This window comes from Pezoporus wallicus, unplaced genomic scaffold (assembly GCF_028554395.1).
Source record: "Pezoporus wallicus isolate ANWC-B61680 ecotype Strahan unplaced genomic scaffold, APGP_CSIRO_Pwel_v1 contig_5958, whole genome shotgun sequence".
NCBI classification, from domain to species: domain Eukaryota; kingdom Metazoa; phylum Chordata; class Aves; order Psittaciformes; family Psittacidae; genus Pezoporus; species Pezoporus wallicus.
Window position 1 is genome coordinate 1,340,056 of NW_026638491.1, and position 19,600 is coordinate 1,359,655.

Sequence of the window (19,600 nt, forward strand, 5' to 3'; positions counted from 1 at the left end):
TTAGTATTAACTGTGTTATGGTTTATATCAGGTTTTGGGGTGAAAGAGATTGTATCCCAGTGCCATTCTGCTGTGTTCAGTGTTGCAAAATCGATCCTCTGCTCTGTAAATTCAAGTTAAAACCTGTTTTTCAGAGTTGAAAGATTAAGATCTAACTAGTTTGTGTAGAAAGAGTTGTTAAAGGTATCTCAACTTTACCATGTTGAAAATAATATTTTTAATTCCATCATGTGGAGTCTTTACTGAAACACTGCGCCTTGCCATGCATGCATCAAGAGAGACCAGATTTACAGCACTGCCTGATGTGGCTGTGACATTTCTCGACATCAGTTAATGACAGCAGAGAAGTTTAAAGTAGTTCATTATCAAAGTCAGGAAAATACCTGTGGCTCTGCAATAATGCAGCATCTGCACACAATGGTTTCTGTCCAGGGAGCTGCTCTTCTTGCATGCAAATAATCAAGTTTTGATTAGCTGTATAAGTCATCATCTGTTGTTGAACTGAGACATGTGGGTGTGAAGTGGTATGAAGTTATTTTGTGTGATTGCTACCTGAGAGGGTGCTAAGGCAACAATTTGACTTCAGAGGTACTGATGCTGAAATGCTGTGCAGTTTACTTCTAGCTGCAGGTTGTCACAAATGTCTGCCACGGTGTATCTGCTACAACCCCTTTCCTTCACTCCAGATTGCAAAATAACTGATAAAAAAAATCAAAATAGAAACCTTTGTAGAGTTAAAGAAAGGAAATGTGTTTGTCCTGGTGGCCACATCATGTTGGGTGCCTATAGGTGTGATAGGCTGGAGATGTGAACTGTCAGAACAGTGATGATTCAGTCGTCAAGTTTCTTCCCTAATGTTTCTATAGCAAGACTTACGGAAAAGAAACTCAACCTGTCATATATGTGTAACATCTTTAAGCGTTGTATCACTATAGTGAGGAATAGCTCTCACATTTTACTCTGATGCCTAAACAGTAGGTTAGTATTTAGATATGACAAGAAGTCGGGATATGCCATCTTGTCCTGGCTATATTCCCCAGTTCTGTAGTCCACAACTGCACTTTACTTGCTGATAATTATAGAAGACGTTTGATGCCTGTGCTCTATCTGTGGAAAGAAAAATCACTTGCCCATCATAGATCTGCTGTAACCTTCTAGTTGGGTTATAACTATTTGTAGACAATCAAGAATGTCAGAATTGCTTTTGTGCAATGGGGTGTATATATACGTATATAAATACATATACATACAGCATAAAGTTTTACATAGTATATGCAAAATCTGATTTTTTTTTTCCCCGCTGCTGTTCATCTCTGCTAAGAAATTATAAAATGGATTACAGTTTTCTTAAAAAATAGAGCCTTTTCACACTTTGTACCCTAAAGATAGCATTAACAGAAAACCATTTTGCTGTAGAGCTCTGCCTGCAAACTCTCACATCTTCAGTAGAAGGTACAGCTGGTCCTAATGGGAAGTTACTATTTTTTTTAGAGCCTTAAAGGAAGGGGGTGGTAAGATTGGTTTCTGCATAGCATAAGGAGTGACTTCACACATTCACACGTACAACTTCCAAAATAGTTTTCTTCAAAGAGGGGAGATTTAGACAAGATGTCAGGAAGAAGTTCTTCATCCCCTGTGAGGGTGGTGAGGCGCTGGCAGAGGTTGCCCAGAGAAGCTGTGGCTGCCCCATCCCTGGCAGTGTTCAAAGCCAGGTTGGATAGGGCTTGGAGCAACCTGGTCTAGTGGAAGGTATCTAGGGGGGTTGGAACTGGATGAGCTTTAAGGTCCCTTCCAACCCAAACCATTCCATGATTGTACAATTTAGGCTTGGGGCAGTGACGGGCAACAGGCTTCCATGCACAAAGGAGATAGTTGCTCTTGTTTTCTGTGAAGTACGACCCTCTTAGTACTGTTCCTCCAATGATCCCAGGCTAGCCAATTCACATGGGTCTTTAGTTAGGAGTATCTTGCTTGCTAAATTTACACACTTTTACTCCAGAGTGTTGAGCAATTTAAATTTGCTTTGAGAGGTTCTTTTAGTCAAATTTAAGTTTGAATGTTTGAGTCATTCTGTAAATCATATAAACTAGAAAAAAAAAAATCAACCCAAGCAAGTAACATCTCACAAACCTTAAAGCATTTGAAAGCATGCCATAGGAAGGCACCAAACACTGGTGCCACCATTGCTGCCTAGAGTATCCTGTACTGCAACAGAAGTATCTCTAACGTTTGTAAATGCTTTCTTTCATTCTTACCCTCTTATGTCTATATCTTCTGCCAGCAAAAGCCAAATCCAAGTGCGGTGCTACATTCTTCCCTTGCGCCAGTGGGATCCACTGCATCATCGGCCGTTTTCGGTGCAATGGCTTTGAGGACTGTCCTGATGGCAGCGATGAAGAGAACTGCAGTAAGTGCAAGCCCACCTGCAAGTGAGGGCACTTCTGTCAGCTAATTAATAGAACTTAGAAGGGAAGCATTTGTTAGCCTTCAGTTTCTGAGTCAAATATTCTCCCTGTTATTCATGATCCCAATGATCCTTGTGGTTTTCACCTGTTTGTTTGTTTTTAAAGGTACAGTTCAGTCTTGGTGTGTATATAATGCCTATATGATGCTTAAGGCGCGTTTAACTTTGAAATGAGATTTAAGCTGACTGTTTGACTTTGAACAGCGTTTCTGCACTCAGATGTATCTCAAGTTAGCCAAATATTTATTGTGAAAATTTAATTTTTATTTTCTGGTTTTTGTCACTGAAGAATGTGACTTACTTGTTCAGTATCATTTAGATTTCTCTGTTTATGTGTGTTCTCAAACAGTAAAAACCCAAAGGGTTATTTAGTGAATCTCTTTGAAGGAAGGGGTTTTCAAATTCAGATGTGCCTGCCAATGCACTAGTTTGAGGTGGTGTTCAGCATCTTGCAGGGAAGTTCACAGCAGAGAGATCATCTGAAATACCACTTGACTTGGGCTAAACCCTCTTGAGTGCGTATGTAGACCATTTGTATATGTAACTCTAGCAGGGATATATCGTAGCAGTGAGGAAAGGTTGTGTTCAAACCAGCAGCTCTGTTGCTATTACCAGGAGCTGGTAAAAGCGTGGGTCTGTAGGCAGAAACTTGCAGCAGATATTTAATGACATTTAAAGGTCAGGAGGAGGACACCGCACATCAGCTTTCAAAGATAACAAAAGGGAAAAATCTTTATAGTGATATGTCACTGTCTGATTCTTCGCATTCTTGCTTTTCTTGTTTGTGTGCTTTCCCCAGTGTCATGAACATCTCAAGGTGCCATCTGTTGTTGGCCTGGTTTGGGCCCTGCCAGGACTTTGGCAGTGAGATAGCACCTCTGCAGAGCAAGTGAAGCTAGAGAAATAAGATTGAAGGCTAAGGAAATGACTTTGGGTTATACTTTAAAAAGTGGACTAGAAAGACGTTTCAACAAAAGTGTTTTGAGTATCCTTGAGGTGATGGACTGACAAGTGGCAGATCTCAGTTGAAAATGCACCAGAGTTGGTTATGAATTACATAAATTCCCATGAGCTTGTAGTATATAATAGCTCCAATGGGACCTTGCAGCTGATAATAACATGCTGCTGATCTCCCTGTTTCCCTGTGCCTTTTAAGCATGCATTTGGCATTTTCTGGTATATCCAAGTGTCTGATCTCTGTTTTGCTTACTTAGAGGAACAACACTGTAGGTCCTAAAGTGACCTGGAAAATTAATATGCTATGCAAGTGTGCAGTGGTTTCAGACCGAAGGACACTCGGCATGTTCATGATAAATGTGCTTTGGGGGAGCTAGAGAATTGGGGGTGTTTGTTATATATGTTGCAGGTTGTATGCAAGGCAGACTTTAAGGTTTGCTTTTTAGATGACTCTTTAAAGAAAGATCTGACCTCAAAGAATAAAAAATAGGCAGTAAGTATTTCGGCATTGTAGCCCCCTGTGTTATTGTGGCAGAGAAGCACTTTGAAGCAGATAAGGCATCTAAACAGCTTTAAGATTTTCAATTGGAAAGTCGCATTCTGTTTCAGTTGTCTTATTACCAAAAACTGGCAGGAGTTCAGATAAGAGTGCCAAAAACAATTAAGAGACAGAGAGATTGATTTATGAGGAGATACTAAAAACTGCTCAGTTATGCATATCTCTGCTAAGTGATGACGGTGTTGGAAGTTGAGGCTGTATATGTGCTGCATATGAAGGATGCAAATGCTGTTCAAGAAGGGATTATGTAGTTACATATGCTGGGCTATAGCTAAGAGTAGAGGGATGAAATTAGAAAAGAGAAAATTAAGATGAATATCAAGAGGACCTCCTTGACTGTGAGATGCATTGATGCTGTGATGTAATCTGCTAGAAGTATTGAAAACTGCACTGCTTGAAGCTTTAAATGGACCTAGACATAGCATCTTGAAGAATGTTTACTACTGGGTTTGGAATGGGTGAGAAGACTATTCTACCTAAACAAGTCTGCTTTAATACTGTTCTGGTTTTGCTCTGTATGCAACACTGGGCCTTATGTGAAAGAATTTTCTGGGTGCTACTGTAATGTGCATGCATGTTACCCTTAAGAGGGGTTGAAACTCAAACACTGAAAAATTGAAAAATATCTACATTGCCATTCTATCAATTCAAAACAGTGAGGAGAATGGGGAAGGTAGAAAAAGAAGCAGAGGTAAATAAAGCACAGCTTAGCAGTTCTCGGCCAGGGTTGTTGGCTTGTAGTCTGAAACTTGAGCTAGACAGTTTGTTGCAATAGGAAGCAGCAGGCAGTGTTTATGGTAGGCAGTGCTGCCCTCCTTGTCTTCAGTGTGAGCAAATGCTGAGCAGTGATCATGACAGGGGCTCTCATGAGAGTGAGCAGAAGGCTTATCACAACTGTGGGTGGACTGAATCCCTGCTAATGGTAATGAATCCTGCATAAATTAGGAATTTCATCTCTCTCTCTTTAGAGAGACAGGGTTGCTTTGATTGCCAAGCTACTCCCACATATTCAGCGAATTGACCAACTGTTGAGTTGTGACCTTTTGTCTTTGATTGCTGAAGGGCTGTTTCACTGCCTGGGTAAGTGAACCTCTAATGGAAGATTTCACTCTTTTTGCAGCAGCCAATCCCTTGCTTTGCTCTACTGCCCGATTCCACTGTAAAAACGGTCTTTGCATTGATAAGAGCTTTGTGTGCGACAGTCAAAATAATTGTCGAGACAACAGTGATGAAGAAAGCTGCGAAAGCCCCCAAGGTAGGCACTGGGGTTTGATTCTATTCTGCAATATTATCCCAACTCCAATTAATGCGGAATACAGGCTCAATAGCAAATATGATTCTGTTGGCATTCTCTGTGGGCTAGAGCTGTGGTTTCTGAATTCTGCAGCTAATGAGTGAGATGTGGAGTGTGTGTGTGCACACACTTCATGCTTAGTGCTCAGAAGACTGGAATCTTTTTCAGATGAGTATAAATGCACTTTTGCAGAAAGTATTTGTAATCTATGATCCAGTGCTCACTGAAGTTGCTGGGAATCCATTTAGTGGCTTTGAGGAGATGTATTGGACCCAGTGGGATGAATAGTAAAACTTTGGTTTGAAAGTAGTTCAGTAGTCTGTCTGTTTACTAGATGAGTAAATCTGTGTAGGCTTAAAGCTTTATATTGTCGCTGCTCAGTTACTTCCTGAAAGGCGTGTTTGTGGCAGGACAAATATGCAGTGAAAAAATTTATTCCTGCCTTGCCTTGGGTTTGTATTTAGAGAAGAGAATGAGGATGGCAAAGAAAACCTGTTTGAAATTAGTTGTGTATTAATTCTTGTGAGAATCATGGAATACTAGAATGGTTTAGATTGGAAGTAACTTTAAAGACTATCTAGTTCCAACTCGCTGCCATGGGCACAGACATATTCCATTAGCCCAGGTTCCAAGCTCTGTCCAGCCTGGCCTTGAGCACTGCGAAGGATGGGGCATGAGCTAGGGAAATAAGGAACATCAGGCCAAAGGGGTAAAAGTTGAAAGATTCTAAATCTGCCCCCTTTTTAAATCAATAAAGGTTTGATATATCCAAATAATTGGAGACAGATTATTTTATAGGTTAGAAATAATCATATTTTATTTGCAGAGTTCTTTCTGTGGTTTAAAGCCAATTTTGTGCATATGTTTGTGTCCACTTTTAAGTATCTCCATTTTAAGAATCTCAGTGCAATGTCTTTTTTTTTTTTTTTTCTTTCCTTTTTAACTTATAGTAGCAGTCTACATGTGGTGCTCCTCCATTTGTTTTCTGTAACTTAATACTACAGTATGTTATAAAACATGAACCATATATAAATGATTTGAGGTTAGCAAACGATTAGGCAGCCTCAGAAGATTAATGTGGGTGCTAGGGTTTCTTGTTTGGTTTCTTTTTCTGTTTTTTGCTCCTTTGGCTTCTGAAGCTTAGAGCAGCAGTGTTCTTTTCAAAGGTTGGGATGAGTGCTTCCTCTGCAGATTAGTTGCCTGGCTTGCCTCCAGTTTGATTGTTGTCATGACAGTCTGCTTTTGGAAGTGACTGTCAAGCTCATGAGAAGAAAAGAGCTGGATTTCATGGAGTTGTTACTTCTGTCTTTATGTTTGGTCCTTCTGGAAAGTCAGATTAATAAGAGGGTTAAGCAAAGTAATTCTGTTTCTAAACCCAGGAAAGAAAGAGCCCCCAAGAAGAAAGAAGGAACTCTCTCATTAGGACTAGAACTTTTTGAGCTGGTTTATTTTGGGGGGGGGGGGGGGGGGGGGTTGGGGTTTTTGGTTGGTTGTTTTTTTGGGGGTTGGGTTTTTTTTTTTGGTGTTTTGTGTTTGTTTTGTTTTGTTTTTGTTGTTTTTTTTTTATTATTAGTATTAAAAGAGTCCAAGTACAGAGTTGGGAGTAAGGAGCTCTCAAAAGGAATTGCTGGTTGTGAGGAGTGTGTGTGATTGCGTTTGGTGGCTTTAGAGCCTCCCTGAACTGCCATTTCACCATCTGTAAGTGGATGAGTCTTATGTACCTGTCTTTCACAGCAAGGATTAAACAGTATAACATGCTCTGCTTCCCATCAGAATGTAAATGACAATTCCCTCTGGTTTTTGCAACTATGGGTATGTCTGTCCTGGCTGCCAAACACAACAACTGCTTTGTGTTAATAGGGATTTAGAGACTGCTGTGGACAGTCTTTCATTTCTTATAATTCTTTATACAGCAGATCTAATTACTGTAATTACAGTGTGTTTTGTGTTAACACAGTACCCAAGGTCATTAGCTAGAACTCAAGTGTTCTGGGTACTTGGGGACAGAGCAAAGCAAATCTGTAGGGTATTATGAAAGCAAGATAGAGGGTTTTCTTCCCACTAGATGTGTTGCCATGTTCAGTGTAATAGAGTGTAGTCTGACATACAAGATAGAAAAATAGCACAAGGGTAATCTAAAAATGTGTTGATTTAGACATCACTGAGCTTCTGAACCACTGTATGATAGTGTCATTATCGCTATTTAACAGATGGAGAAGAGGGGGCATAGATCAACTAAACAAAATGCTCCCAGAGATTGACATCCTGGTTGGTAGGAGCAGAGCTTCATCTGTGCCTGTCTGCTTCAGGGGGATGTTGTGAGAGTTAATCAATGTTTGCAAACTGTTTTGAGATACTATAATAACATGTGGAATAGAAGTGTGAATTATTAATTGGTACTTTGCTCTCCTGCTCTTGGGTATACTGACAAGCTGTTTAAATTAACACCTTTTCCTACTCCTCCATGATCTTCAAAGGCCTCCTTTATTCTACTGTTGTACGCTCCAGTAGCATATCGGTTTGGGTTGTGTCAGATATTCCTCCATGCATAAAGATCCTTTCAGTCAAGAAGGGTCACTCTGCAGGCTAGGAAAACAGGAATGTGACCTTCGGGGAAAATGTATTGACCTGGCTTTAACGCGGAACAGCTTAAAATGTGCCATCCTTCCTGAATAACAGTTCTGCAAACAAACTGCAATTTGAGATGAGCCTGAAGTTGTGGGTTTATAAAGATTAACTTCAGTTGTACTTAGGGGTGGAATCACTGGGGAGACGGGGGATGGAATGGGGGGAGGGGAAAATTGTGGCCCCAGGATTTAGTTGTGAAAGTGGGAGAAGATCAAGTTTTTGAGAATGTGTTCCCACCCTGCTTTCTCCTTACCACTTATAACTAAGTGTTGTACACCTTGCAGAAGCTTTGTATGTTGTGAGAAAAGCATCATTTTAAAAACTAGAACCATGAAAATTTAGCAGCAACTCAAATAATTCTCTAATTCCCAACAGTAATTACTCATAGCTCTCGCCCCTGCAATGGTAAACTTCAGAGACGTTCCTTTAATCCCACCCCAGCTACACAATGGTTACCTCCAGTTTCCGGCATTGTAATAGTACAGTCTTTGTGTGGAATATAGTGTATTCATCTAAGTATGCACCTGAGTTTTAGGATTGGATAGAGGGTATAACTGCTTGGATTATCCACTTGAGTTGCATATATGAATTGAGCTTTCGAGGGGGTTATTCCAGTTTAAACAACACTTGATTGGAAATTTCTGCTCCGGTTCTATACTTAATGGATTTTAATCCAGGGAAATTCCTTTCTCCCACATACTGGATATTTTATTTAAAACTCCTTTTCATGGCCCTTTTGTTCTAAGTTTGCTAAATACCTTTATCAGCTTTAACCACATTGCCTAGAAAAGGGGGCTTACTGCTGGAACCAGGTGATCTTTAAGGTCCCTTCCACCTGCAAGCATTTTATGATTCTATGAAAACCTTAAAAGGGTGTTTGTAGATCTGAGAGATGTCCAGCCTCTTCACATGATCTGCCTGAAGCTAAAAGCAATTATCAGCAGGTGATGACTTGGGTAGTGTAAAAATCAGTTTTATGACCTAGGTCAAATATTAGACAAGGTCACTAGGGGCTCACCATGTTTGTCAACACCTTTAACAGTGGGGAAAAAGGGGAAAAAAAAACAGTCTGGCAGTAATTGCCTTGCCCTGAAAGCAGTTCATTGAAGGCAGTAATAACAACATGGAAGTAACTTTGTGTCTTCAGCTCATATTATGTCTGTTCTGTAGATAGGTGTACTTCTGGATGCTGGTGGTAGCCTTCCTGCAAGGTGCAGCTTACTCTCATGATGGAGGTGCTGTTCTTAATGGGAGTGACTTATTGGACTCTTGCTGTAATCCTTTTTTTTTTAATACGTATTTTTAGGTAATTCCAAACTCAGTATGTGCACGTAGTAACAGCTACTTTCAGTCAGTGGCTGATAAGGGAAGCTGGAAATTGAAGCTGTAAATGGGATAGGGTTTTTTTTCTCACCTGTGCAGAAATGAAATATGAGCTCTTAACAGTTGTGTCCAGATATTTTTATCTTCACTTCATGACATTTATGTCAAATTAACAGTTCTAGATAAGGGTGATGACATGAGTGTGCAGTTTCTTTGCCTGTGCTTCAGAACTTCGAAACTAGGTGATAAAATGTCATGCTAGAGGAACACAGGTGTAAAATAAAGGACATTCTTTCTCCCCTTGTTCTTGAGGCTAATTAAATTCTCTCAAACTGTCATTAGTAAAAGAATTCCTTTCAAATACATTTTCCAAAAGTTTTTAACAGCATGTAGGTGTTTGAAATACACTATATACTTTGGCATGTCATGCTGTGTCCAGGCTACTGAATTGCATTAACTTTTCGTAGATATCAGTTTCATTTAATTAATTGTTCAGAAGCTTTCTCCTGCTGGATTGCAGGTGCCAGCCCCCAGTCTTTTTGCTGTCAATGGAGGGAATTCAAATAAAAGGCACAAATAATCATAGAATCATATAATGGTTTGGTTTGGAAGGGACCTTAAAGCTCATTCAGTTCCAACCCTCTGCCGTGGGCAAGGACACCTTCCACTAGACCAGGTTACTGAAAGCTCCGTTCATTAAATCTGCCTTCTGACAGTCCACAGCCATCCCTCCTTGTCCTGTCACTACATGCCCTAGTCAGAAGTCCCTCTCCAGATTTCCTGTACCCCCTTTAGGTATTGGATCCAAGCACCTTGTATAAAAGTGTCTCTATCCAGATGTTGTAGCAGCTTAATACACAATCAATGCTGTAATTCACCTAAAGGAGCACATTTTCAGTGGAGGCAGTTCCCTAGAGCAGGGTCACCAAAGGTCTGTTGAAAAGTTTTACTGACATCTGCTCAAGAAGAATAAATGCAGTGACTCCAGGTCAGCCAGATGTCTCTGTAGCTAGTAACTGTGATGATGAAATGCACTTGGCTCATGTCAATGGGGAGGAGAGCAGCTAGAAATGCAGAACTGAGATATAGGCAACCCCATGTGTGTGGGACCTCAATAGGCATGGGCAGTTTTGTCTGTTAGTTTGAGAAATCCTTGCTTGGAGTAATTCTGTTTTTTCTCAGTTGTTCCACTGTGCTGGCATTGCTACAGTTTTACTCAGCCTTACAGAAAATATGATTCTGTATCATCTTACAGGAGAAATAGTGGTATGGAAAACTGAATTTTGGAGGATGGTGGGATGTGTCACAACAGGTGGTATTTACATTAAAGTGAGTATACCAGCCTCCCTGGTTTTTCATGCTCGCTCCTGCCAAATGCTAGTCCCAGCCAGGTCAGCGAGAGCATTAGCTTTCTGCAGCTGAAGCAAATGGCAGTTGTTTCCTTATTGAAGGTCATGCTTCAGTGGCCGTACCAATACGCTGTATTTACAGCAGAGAGTGAATTGCTTTAGGGTGATTTTTAATACCTGAGCAAGACACCAGCCAGGGTTCCTAAGAGAACCCTGACAAGAAACCTGGAGAGGGGCTTTTGACAAGGGCATGTAGTGACAAGACAAGGGGGAATGAATGGCTTTGAATTGACAGAGGAGAGAATTACATGAGATCTTAGGAAGAAGCTCTTCTCTGTGAGGGTGGTGAGGCACTGGCAGAGGTTGCCAGGAGAAAGTCTCCTTCCAGACTTTGGATTAAGCTGAGATTCATCTTCAGCCAAGCATTTCTGTACCTGTAAATCTGTGAAGGATGAGGCTGTTGAATTCTAGCTTTCACTTCTTTGCTGCTCTTGCATTAAAACTTGTGTCCCAGAGTCTGATCAAGCCTCCTTGGAAGGCTGGGCACCACAGTGGATTTTCTTCCGCCTGCAGAAAATAGTGGTGAGACACATCATGCCAGTCTGTGGTGTGTGCTGTTCCCTGAGCTTGCCAAGCTAACTCATCCTCCTATCTGACATTACAAGATTCTGTACTAATTTTCTATAAAAGATCATACTAAAAATCCATATTTATGAAGGGTGCTAAAAATGTAAAGCAATTATATGGTTTTCAATTACATAAACATCAACATGCAATGGAAATTATATGCCAAAAATAATTAATTTTCTGTTTATTTTTATTATAGAGTCTATGCAAACAGTAAAACCTGGAGAACAAGCAGGGGGAGGAGTGCAGAGGGTACAGTGAAATAAAGTGCTTTTAGAATCTTCAAATTCAGTTGTCAAAGTAGGTATTGGCTGTTAAAGGAAGTAGCAGCCTGGTTGAGTGGGAAGCATTGTGTGCAGATGTCCTGTTCCTATCTATGTCCTGTTAAGTAGTGTTTCCACTAACATGTCCAAAGGTTGGGACAATGAGAGTAACTTTTCATGAGTCCTGAGCACAGAGGTAGCAGCAATCAGAGCTTGCTGTTCATTTACCTGCTGTTGGCATGGTAAATGAACTTTGGCATTTTGGGTTAACATCGGCTGTATACCTGATTTTTATTTTAGAGATGACAAATACAAAACTTGTAACTTCTGAGAGCTTTATAAGAGTTTTCTCAGGGTTGCCCAGAGAAACTGTGGCTGCCCCATCCCTGGCAGTGTTCAAGGCCAGGTTGGATGGGGCTTGGAGCAACCTGATCTAGTGGAAGGTGTCCCTGCCCATGGCAGGGAGTTACAACTGGATGAACTTTAAGATCCCTTCTAACCCAGACTACTCCGTGATTCTAAGTTTTTAAACTCATCTGAAGAAAATAGATATCATTAATCATTTCTGAATGTTATCTGTCACCTGAAGTGCACCAGCAAGTCACTGTGGGTTCTGGGCACTGGTACTGAAATAAATCCTTCAAGGCTTCAAAGCAGAAGCTTTCAAGTCTTTATTTATTCTAATATCATTATTGCATCACCATAAATACAGTGACTACCAATTAGTTGTTAAGTGGAAGCAATTTTGAGGAATTTTTGCTAAGAGGTTAGGAAACTTGTTAACTGCATGAAAGCCTGTGGGAATTAAAAACTAGCTTGTTTCATTTGTTCAACTGTTTGTTCTTAAATCATCATTACCCTTTGACTCCAATATGCTGAACAGCTGGCAAACACCAATCGTGTTTTAGTGATGAGTGTTCAAGAAAATACTTTTAAGATTTCTTTAGGCAGGTTTTCCCGTGTTAAATAATGCTTGTGATTTACAGAAGACTCAGAGCTAAAAGTTTTCTTCGAAAAGGGTTTTCTGAACTAACACTTGAACTGTTTTGTCAGTTAACTTTGGAGACCATGGTGGCTGGAGCCTTGCTGGCTGGTTTGCATGGAGGTGATTTGGACTTGGCTTGAGGGAAAGGGATCATTCTATGCAATTAAATGGAAACTCTGCAAACTATTTGACACTGATGCATGTAAGAACCCATAGCTGCAGGAATATGGTATGAGAGAGTATCCTTATGGGAAGTGACTGACTGACTTGCTGTCAAATTTATTTTCCTTTTTTCACACTCTAGAAGCAGAAAGCAGTTAAGCATGTGATTTCACAAATGCAATGCTGAGTGGGAATTTTATCTTTGCTTAGTAACTGGTATGGTTGTGATCAACCAGGAAAAGGCAGATGAGAAGATTTCATATTCTGCTCAAAAGCTAACAAATTCCAGCCTTTTTTTTTTTTTTCCCCTGTAGTTTTTCTTGCTTTTAAAGCCAAATTTGTCTGACCAGATTGGAACAGGTATGTTGGTGATTGGTTTAATAGAGATATTCTTGAGAGATGTCCGAGACAGCAAGGTGGCTCCAGCAGGTATGATGCCAGGTTGGATGGGGCTTTGAGCAACCTGGTATAGTGGAAGGTGGAAGGTGTCCCTGTCCATGGCAGGGGGTTGGAACTGGATGAATTTTAAGGTCCCTTCCAAACTAAACCATTCTGTGATTCTTTGAAAGGACTGAAGCAGTTGTTGTGATAAAAATAAGACATGATGGCAGTGAGCAGAGCCTGGCTTTCTAATAGTTGGAGATCATCATAGGCAGGGGCTTAAGCCATGCTCCTACTTTTTTTTGTTTGTTTTGTTTGGGTTTTTGTTTTGTTTTGTGAAAGGATCACTTGGCTGTAATCTTGTCATTATCTACTGTGAGCCTGCTTGTAGAATTAGGCTGAGATGGTGGAAACCTGCTGACGCCCGATCAGTTTTGTGGTAAGTCAGCTGCCAAGGTTTACATTCCTGAGCCTAAATTCTTGCTCTTTCCATTCAGTTCATAGTACAAGTATGATCAAATCAGTGAGTGTTTGCAGAAGCCACTTCTGGTCCCTTCTTTGCTTTCCAGACTGCCTTTTCCACCACCTCTTGATAGATAAATCCCAAAGAGCTGATGATTACTTGGCAGCCATGTGAGATCAGATTCTATTCATGACTGATAATTGCAAGAAAATATTCAGAGAGTACCTTCTTGGCCAAGCTGGATGTAATTCAAGACTCTGTGTGAAGGACTGCTGGCTGGAGATGCTTAAGGACATGTGTAGAAGTGGTATCATGAGCTTGTATATGGCAGAGAGATCATAGCACGGTACCTTTGCAAGCTCAGGTCTGAGGTGGAAACCAAGTGAAATGGAAAAACACTGTGAAATGAGTTAGCCCTTGACTAATGAATTTTCCAGGAAGCTACAGGGCTGCTTTTGCTCTGTGCCTTTCTTGTCTGAACATCAATTATGTGGTGAGTCGTTCCAGAAATCCTAGTGCAGGTACGGAATAGAGAAAACATACTGAACCTGTTCCTGTGCTTCTTCATTTATTGTTTCACTCTCACCGTGTTTTCTACTGTCTCTTGTTAGAAAAATTTTTCAAGCAGTTTATTGATGTTTTGTTTATAAATTTAATTTGATTGGTTTGTTTTTTAATTTGATTTGTTTGGTTTTTTTTTTAGTTTTTGTTGTTGTTTTTTTTAATTGCCATCTTTCCTGTAGGGTATCAGGGGCTTTTCCTCCTTTTCCTCACTGGTTTGTGTTGTTTGTTTGCTTTCTGGTTTCTTTCTCTCTTCAGTTTTTGTATCACACTCTTCATGCGTTCCGTCTCATCCCTGGCAGTGTTCAAGGCCAGGTTGGACGGGGCTTTGAGCAGCCTGGTCTAGTGGAAGGTGTCCCTGCCTGTGGCAGGGAGGTTGGAGCTGGATGAGCTTTAAGGTCACTTCCAACCCAAACCGTTCTGTGGTTCTCTGTTTGGTTTTGGCTTTTCTGGAGATATCAAACAAAAGGAGCTATACGTTAAGCCACATACAGATGTTAATCCACAACCTACAGTTAAAATACTACTAAGTTTTATTCCCTGTTCAGGTAAATCTTTCCTACTCAATCATTGTTTCATATTTTATTGTCACCCTGGAAGGGCATGAGGTGATTTACACTTAAAACACAAACCTCAAAAACCCCCTATATGGGAGAAATCATACATCTCCCTGACTGGATATACATTTCGTTTTGTTCTACCCAGCTCTATGAGGTACCACATCTCTGTCCTCTCCAATACAAGTGCCAGACAGTGGGCCTCTATGGGAGCATTGCCAGTTGGCAATACAGTATACATAGTAAATGTGTGTTTTACAGAATCACAGACTGGTTTGGTTTGGAAGGGACCTTAAAGCTCATCTAATTCCAACCCCCGTGCCATGAGCATGGACACCTTCCACTAGATCAGGTTGCTCCAAGCTCTGTCCAAGCTGGCCTTGAACACTGCCAGGGATGGGGCAGCCACAAAATCCACAAAGCTATTAGTGTTGATGAAAATACTTCTTGATTATAATTTCATAAGAGTTTTAATATTAAAATTTTAATGGTGTACACAAGTCACAATCAGGTGTGAAAAGGAGTCGACTTCTGCTCCAGTTGTGCTGAAGCTGTTAGAGTAGGAATTTTCTTCCTGCCTGTTTTACCACATGATCTATACTGCTTATATTTTATGGCCTTGATTTATAACGTTTGTTAGGAGTTTCTCGGACATGGCAGCAAATGTGGCATTGTGGCAGTGGATGTGCAGAGCAGGAGCTGCACTAGTAAACCAGCCCACTCATGTATATTAAAGAAGAGGAGGGAGAGGAAGCCCTTAGCAGCTGGTTTGAGTGCAGGCTGCTGCCAGCAGTTGTTGAGAAGTATTCCTCAGTGACACCCGGGAATAGTGCTTTGGAGTAAAATCTCCCTGGGTTTTTGATGCTTTTCAACTACAAGTCTTTGTCATTTGCAAAGGGTGGAGCTGTTCTCACAGTGCTTTTCCCCAGGGTTTTCGGCTGTGGGAGCTGACTGAGGAGAAAGGGGAGGGAGAACAAGAAAATAATTGGGCTTTTTCAACTCCTTCCTTTCTCAGGGCTACAGTACTGCCTCTCCAAAACTGTTACATTAATGCCTGATGGCAGTTGCTTCTGGCATTGCAATTACAACATACTCTGTCTCCTCCTGATAGTTAGAATCGTAGAATCGCAGACTGGTTTGTGTTGGGACGGACCTTAAAGCTCATCTAGTTCCAGCCCCTGCCATGGGCAGGGACACCTTCCACTAGACCAGGTTGCTCCAAGCCCTGTCCAGCCTGGCCTGAATCAAACCTTTACCTTTCTTTTTCTCTTTTGCATACAGAACAAACTCTCTGGTTCTTTATTTTCCTAAATAGAGGAGTGGACTTCTCTCAGCTGTTGAGGGTGATGGCTGATGTTTAGATTAGAGAGCTCTGCCCTGCACTGGGCTGCTTCTGCTCCTTCTGTGAACTGTATAGTGAACGTGCCCCCTGCATTTAATGAACATGGCATCCCATCTGCATTTTTTTATGAAGATCTCATGGACCAGTTGCTGAGTCTTTTTAAATAATTCTCTTGGAAGAACGTTCTGCTTTGCTTGAGGTAGGATTTACGTAGTGCTGAGCTTGTCTTCTGGCTTGTTCCTTTTTCAGTGGTTACATCAAGCTGAATTCAGGCCATTCTGTCATTAGGAACTTCTTAAACTACTGCTTTATGCCTTCACCTTTAGATGTCAACCTTTCTGTTGACGTTTTCTGTGTGGTTCAACCTGTCCTGATCTTCTGTCCTCTGTGTTCTATCTGTTGTGGGTTTCTATTCCCCCCAAGTCTTGCATGTTTACATAGGTGCTTCATTTCAGAGGAATACAGGAGGGATGCAGATGTTATGACTTCATTTTTTATATTATTTATTTTACTGTTTGGGCTTTTTTGATCTCTGGAATTCAAAATGATCAAATAAGAATTCTCTTTCATTTTTCTTGGCACTAGTTTCTCTCTCCATGGATGGAAGTGGCTGAGGTTGGTTCTCACAGAGTCAGTGACTGGTAAATCACATGAATCCATCCTCAGTCCAGCTGAATTTATTACCTATTTCTGGTTTTGCTGGATCTCAATTTTTAAACCTTTCTTCCGCTCTGCGTAGTTCACATTTAGCTGTTGCGGGTGAAAGGCAGCTGTGCCACAGCCTCAGCAAGTATTTCACAGCATCTTAGACACTTTCAAGTAGCATGAAAATTATTTCAGGAAGCAGAAGCATGTTTTTACTTGCCAGGTATTGTGTGAAATGTCCAGAAAAATGATCTGGTTAGGAGACCTTCCTTGGGAGGAGAGGAGGAGAAGAGAAAGATAACAGCTGTGTATTTTTTACTGCTTTGAAACAGCACCTCTTGCAGCTTACAATGTGCTTAAACTTGTCTGCTTACTGACTTGTTTGTTCCATTTCAAACCTGGATATAATTAACATAACTTTATAAACATGAGTGTTTAGAAAAAGGGTACGACAACTTGAGGGACCTTGTTCTTCAGGGTGTTACATGGCTTTCTCTGGAAGTTCCTTTTGCAGAGTAGTTTATGTGCAGCTTCAAAGTATTTCTCCTGCGTAAGAACAATGTTAAGTATCTTAATTAGATAGATCAGGGTGCTTTTTTTAAATATATTTTAAAGACATTTTCCATGGTGAGACTTGAAGGTGATGTTTCTACAATTCCTTTGACTAAGCCATCAGGCTGTCATATTCTCCTGAACTGTATAAGTTACCTGCTGACATTATTTTGCTTTCAGGACATCTGATCAGATGAGATGAGGATTATACAGGTAGATCCAGAAGCTAGGTTTGAAATTGTTGAGAAGTGTTGGTGCTCACTGCCATGTCTTTTACAGGAAGAGGGAAGGAGAAGCCTTGAGGGACAATGTTTATCGTAGAATCATGAAATGGTTTGGATTGGAAGGGATCTTAAAGCTTGTCCAGCTCTATACCCCTGCCACAGGCGGGGACACGTTCCACTAGACGAGGTTGCTCCAAGTCCCATCCAACCTGGCCTTGAACACTGCCAGGGATGGGGAGCCACAGCTTCTCTGGGCAACCTCTGCAAGTTCTTCCCCTCTTCCCCTCACAGGGAAGGACTTCTTCCTAACATCTAAATCTTCCCTCTGTCACTTTAAAGCCATCCCCCCTTGAAACTCCCATCTGTTGTCATCTAAAAGTATTTACTATTACAGATTCTGATGCCACTTCTGCTCTGCCTAAGTGTGCTTTACATGAAGTGTGGGTTTGGTTCACTGAGGTAGACCTATTGCCATAGCAGGAGTCTTTAGTGCTAAAGTAGCACTTGTTCCTCCAGGTCAGAGTGAAGTTCCCACTCTACACACCATGCAGCCAGTCACTGCATCTTTTGCCATGTTGCATATAAATACACATTTTAAAAATGCTTTATGTAGGTTTCCAGAGCTGAGGTCATTCACTCAGTGTTCTGTTAAGTGCATCCTACCTCTGGTTTTTCTTTGCAAAATGGCAAAAGCGAAATTAATGAGAACAGCTTGCTCAGAAGAGGCATGTTCAGTAAGTTCAGAAGGCAAAGTGGGAGTCCTAAGAGCTTGCACAGAGAAACTGCTTTGTTCTCCATGAATGCTTAGTTCTTCTCATTTGAGTACCTTTCCTGAGGGCAGTGGGGTGCAGACTAAGGTAAATTGTAATTTGAGTCCTGTGAAAAGTGCCAAGTAATCTGCAACTCGGGTACTGAAACTTGAAATAAAGGGCTGTATTTCAGTCAGTACCATGTGTTTTAATCTGAGATGAAGCCTTGAATATTGCAGAATCTACTAGCATGCTGGTGCAGCAGTGTTATCAATAAAAGCAGGCACTTAACTTGCTGAATTCATATTTCTGCAGTTTGCAGCAGCATTTTTCTTCCCTGTCTTCCTCCCTTCACAGTGTCACAGGCATCTCTGGAAACTCATTTACCCTAATCCTGTGTTTGACTCACAAGACCCAATGAGCTAATAGCTTGAGAATAAATTGCTGTAGCAATTGCATTCATAAATATCATGAACAGCTTCCTGAAAATGGTGTTTAATTACTTGAGACAAAGCTTTCAAAACATTAAAACAGCTTAAAAATAATTACTTGGCTAAATCAATGAGGTTCTGTGAATACGTTTCATTTTTCATAACCCTCTGTTTTTTTCCCTTTTCAGAAAATGGTCAAGGAGCCTGTATTAAAAACTAATTAAATCTGCAGCACAAGACACAGAAAATTCAGAATTTAATGCTAATGGATTTTTTTTTTTTTCATTTTGCAGATGATTGCTGCCCACTCACATGCACATGAGTACGCACATCGCTGGTATTTACAAAGAGCTGACTGTAAACCTTGGTATTCTTGGTTTCCAGGAGTTTATCTCACAATCACATTATGTAAATGTGTTTTGTAGTGGTTTGTTGTTTTGTTGTTTTTTTTTAAACCTGAGCAGTTTAAAGTGAGAGTAAATGTCTGTCTGGAGCACTGCATGGGATGCATCCCGCAAAAGCATGGTGGAACTGTTTGTTCTGTTGAAAGAGCCATGGTGCTTGAATTTAATTTTAAAGGCTCTAAAGCATCTTGACAGAGTAAGACAAACGCGTCTGACTGTCTAGCAGTGGTGTTTGCCAGGTGAGGCAGTGTCCCACATGGCATTGTATGCATTGCGCTGAGGCAATTGCTGCCTTTCCTAAAGAAAGGCTGGCAGAGAACGGGTGAAGAGCAGCCCCGAGGAGAAGGACTTGGGGTGTTGGGTGAGGAGAAGCTCACCATGATCTGTAAATCATACTCTGATTCTCAGTGATAAAATGTCTGTGTTTGGTGAGGCTGTGCTCCTGTTGAAAATGTGTAGAAAGGAGTATGCTTGAAGAACAAGCACTTTTAGCTATCTGTTTAAAAAACAAACACACACACACAAAATAAAACAAAAAACCAAAACAAAAAAAAAACCAACCAAAAACCACAGTGTTGGATCCCAAATTTTGGCTATCACATCACAGGATATGTCTGTTGAGGGGGTGATATTTGACAAAACCTTACTACCATTGCTTCTAGAGGCCTGATGCATTTGTT

The 19,600-nt window shown here is 40.8% G+C and overlaps 1 protein-coding gene across 3 annotated transcripts in view; it reads left to right on the top strand.

Annotated features, from left to right (window-relative positions):
- The window catches only part of LDLRAD3 (low density lipoprotein receptor class A domain containing 3), an 84,143-nt gene that overhangs the window by 33,723 nt on the left and 30,820 nt on the right, over positions 1–19,600 (top strand). For 2 of the 3 annotated variants that reach the window (XM_057410937.1, XM_057410939.1), the window contains exons 3-4: positions 2,282–2,407; positions 5,101–5,235. In XM_057410937.1, coding sequence (XP_057266920.1) covers positions 2,282–2,407; positions 5,101–5,235 — 261 coding nt within the window. The remainder of the gene's footprint in view (positions 1–2,281; positions 2,408–5,100; positions 5,236–19,600) is intronic. The other variant, XM_057410938.1, reaches the window with a different exon arrangement.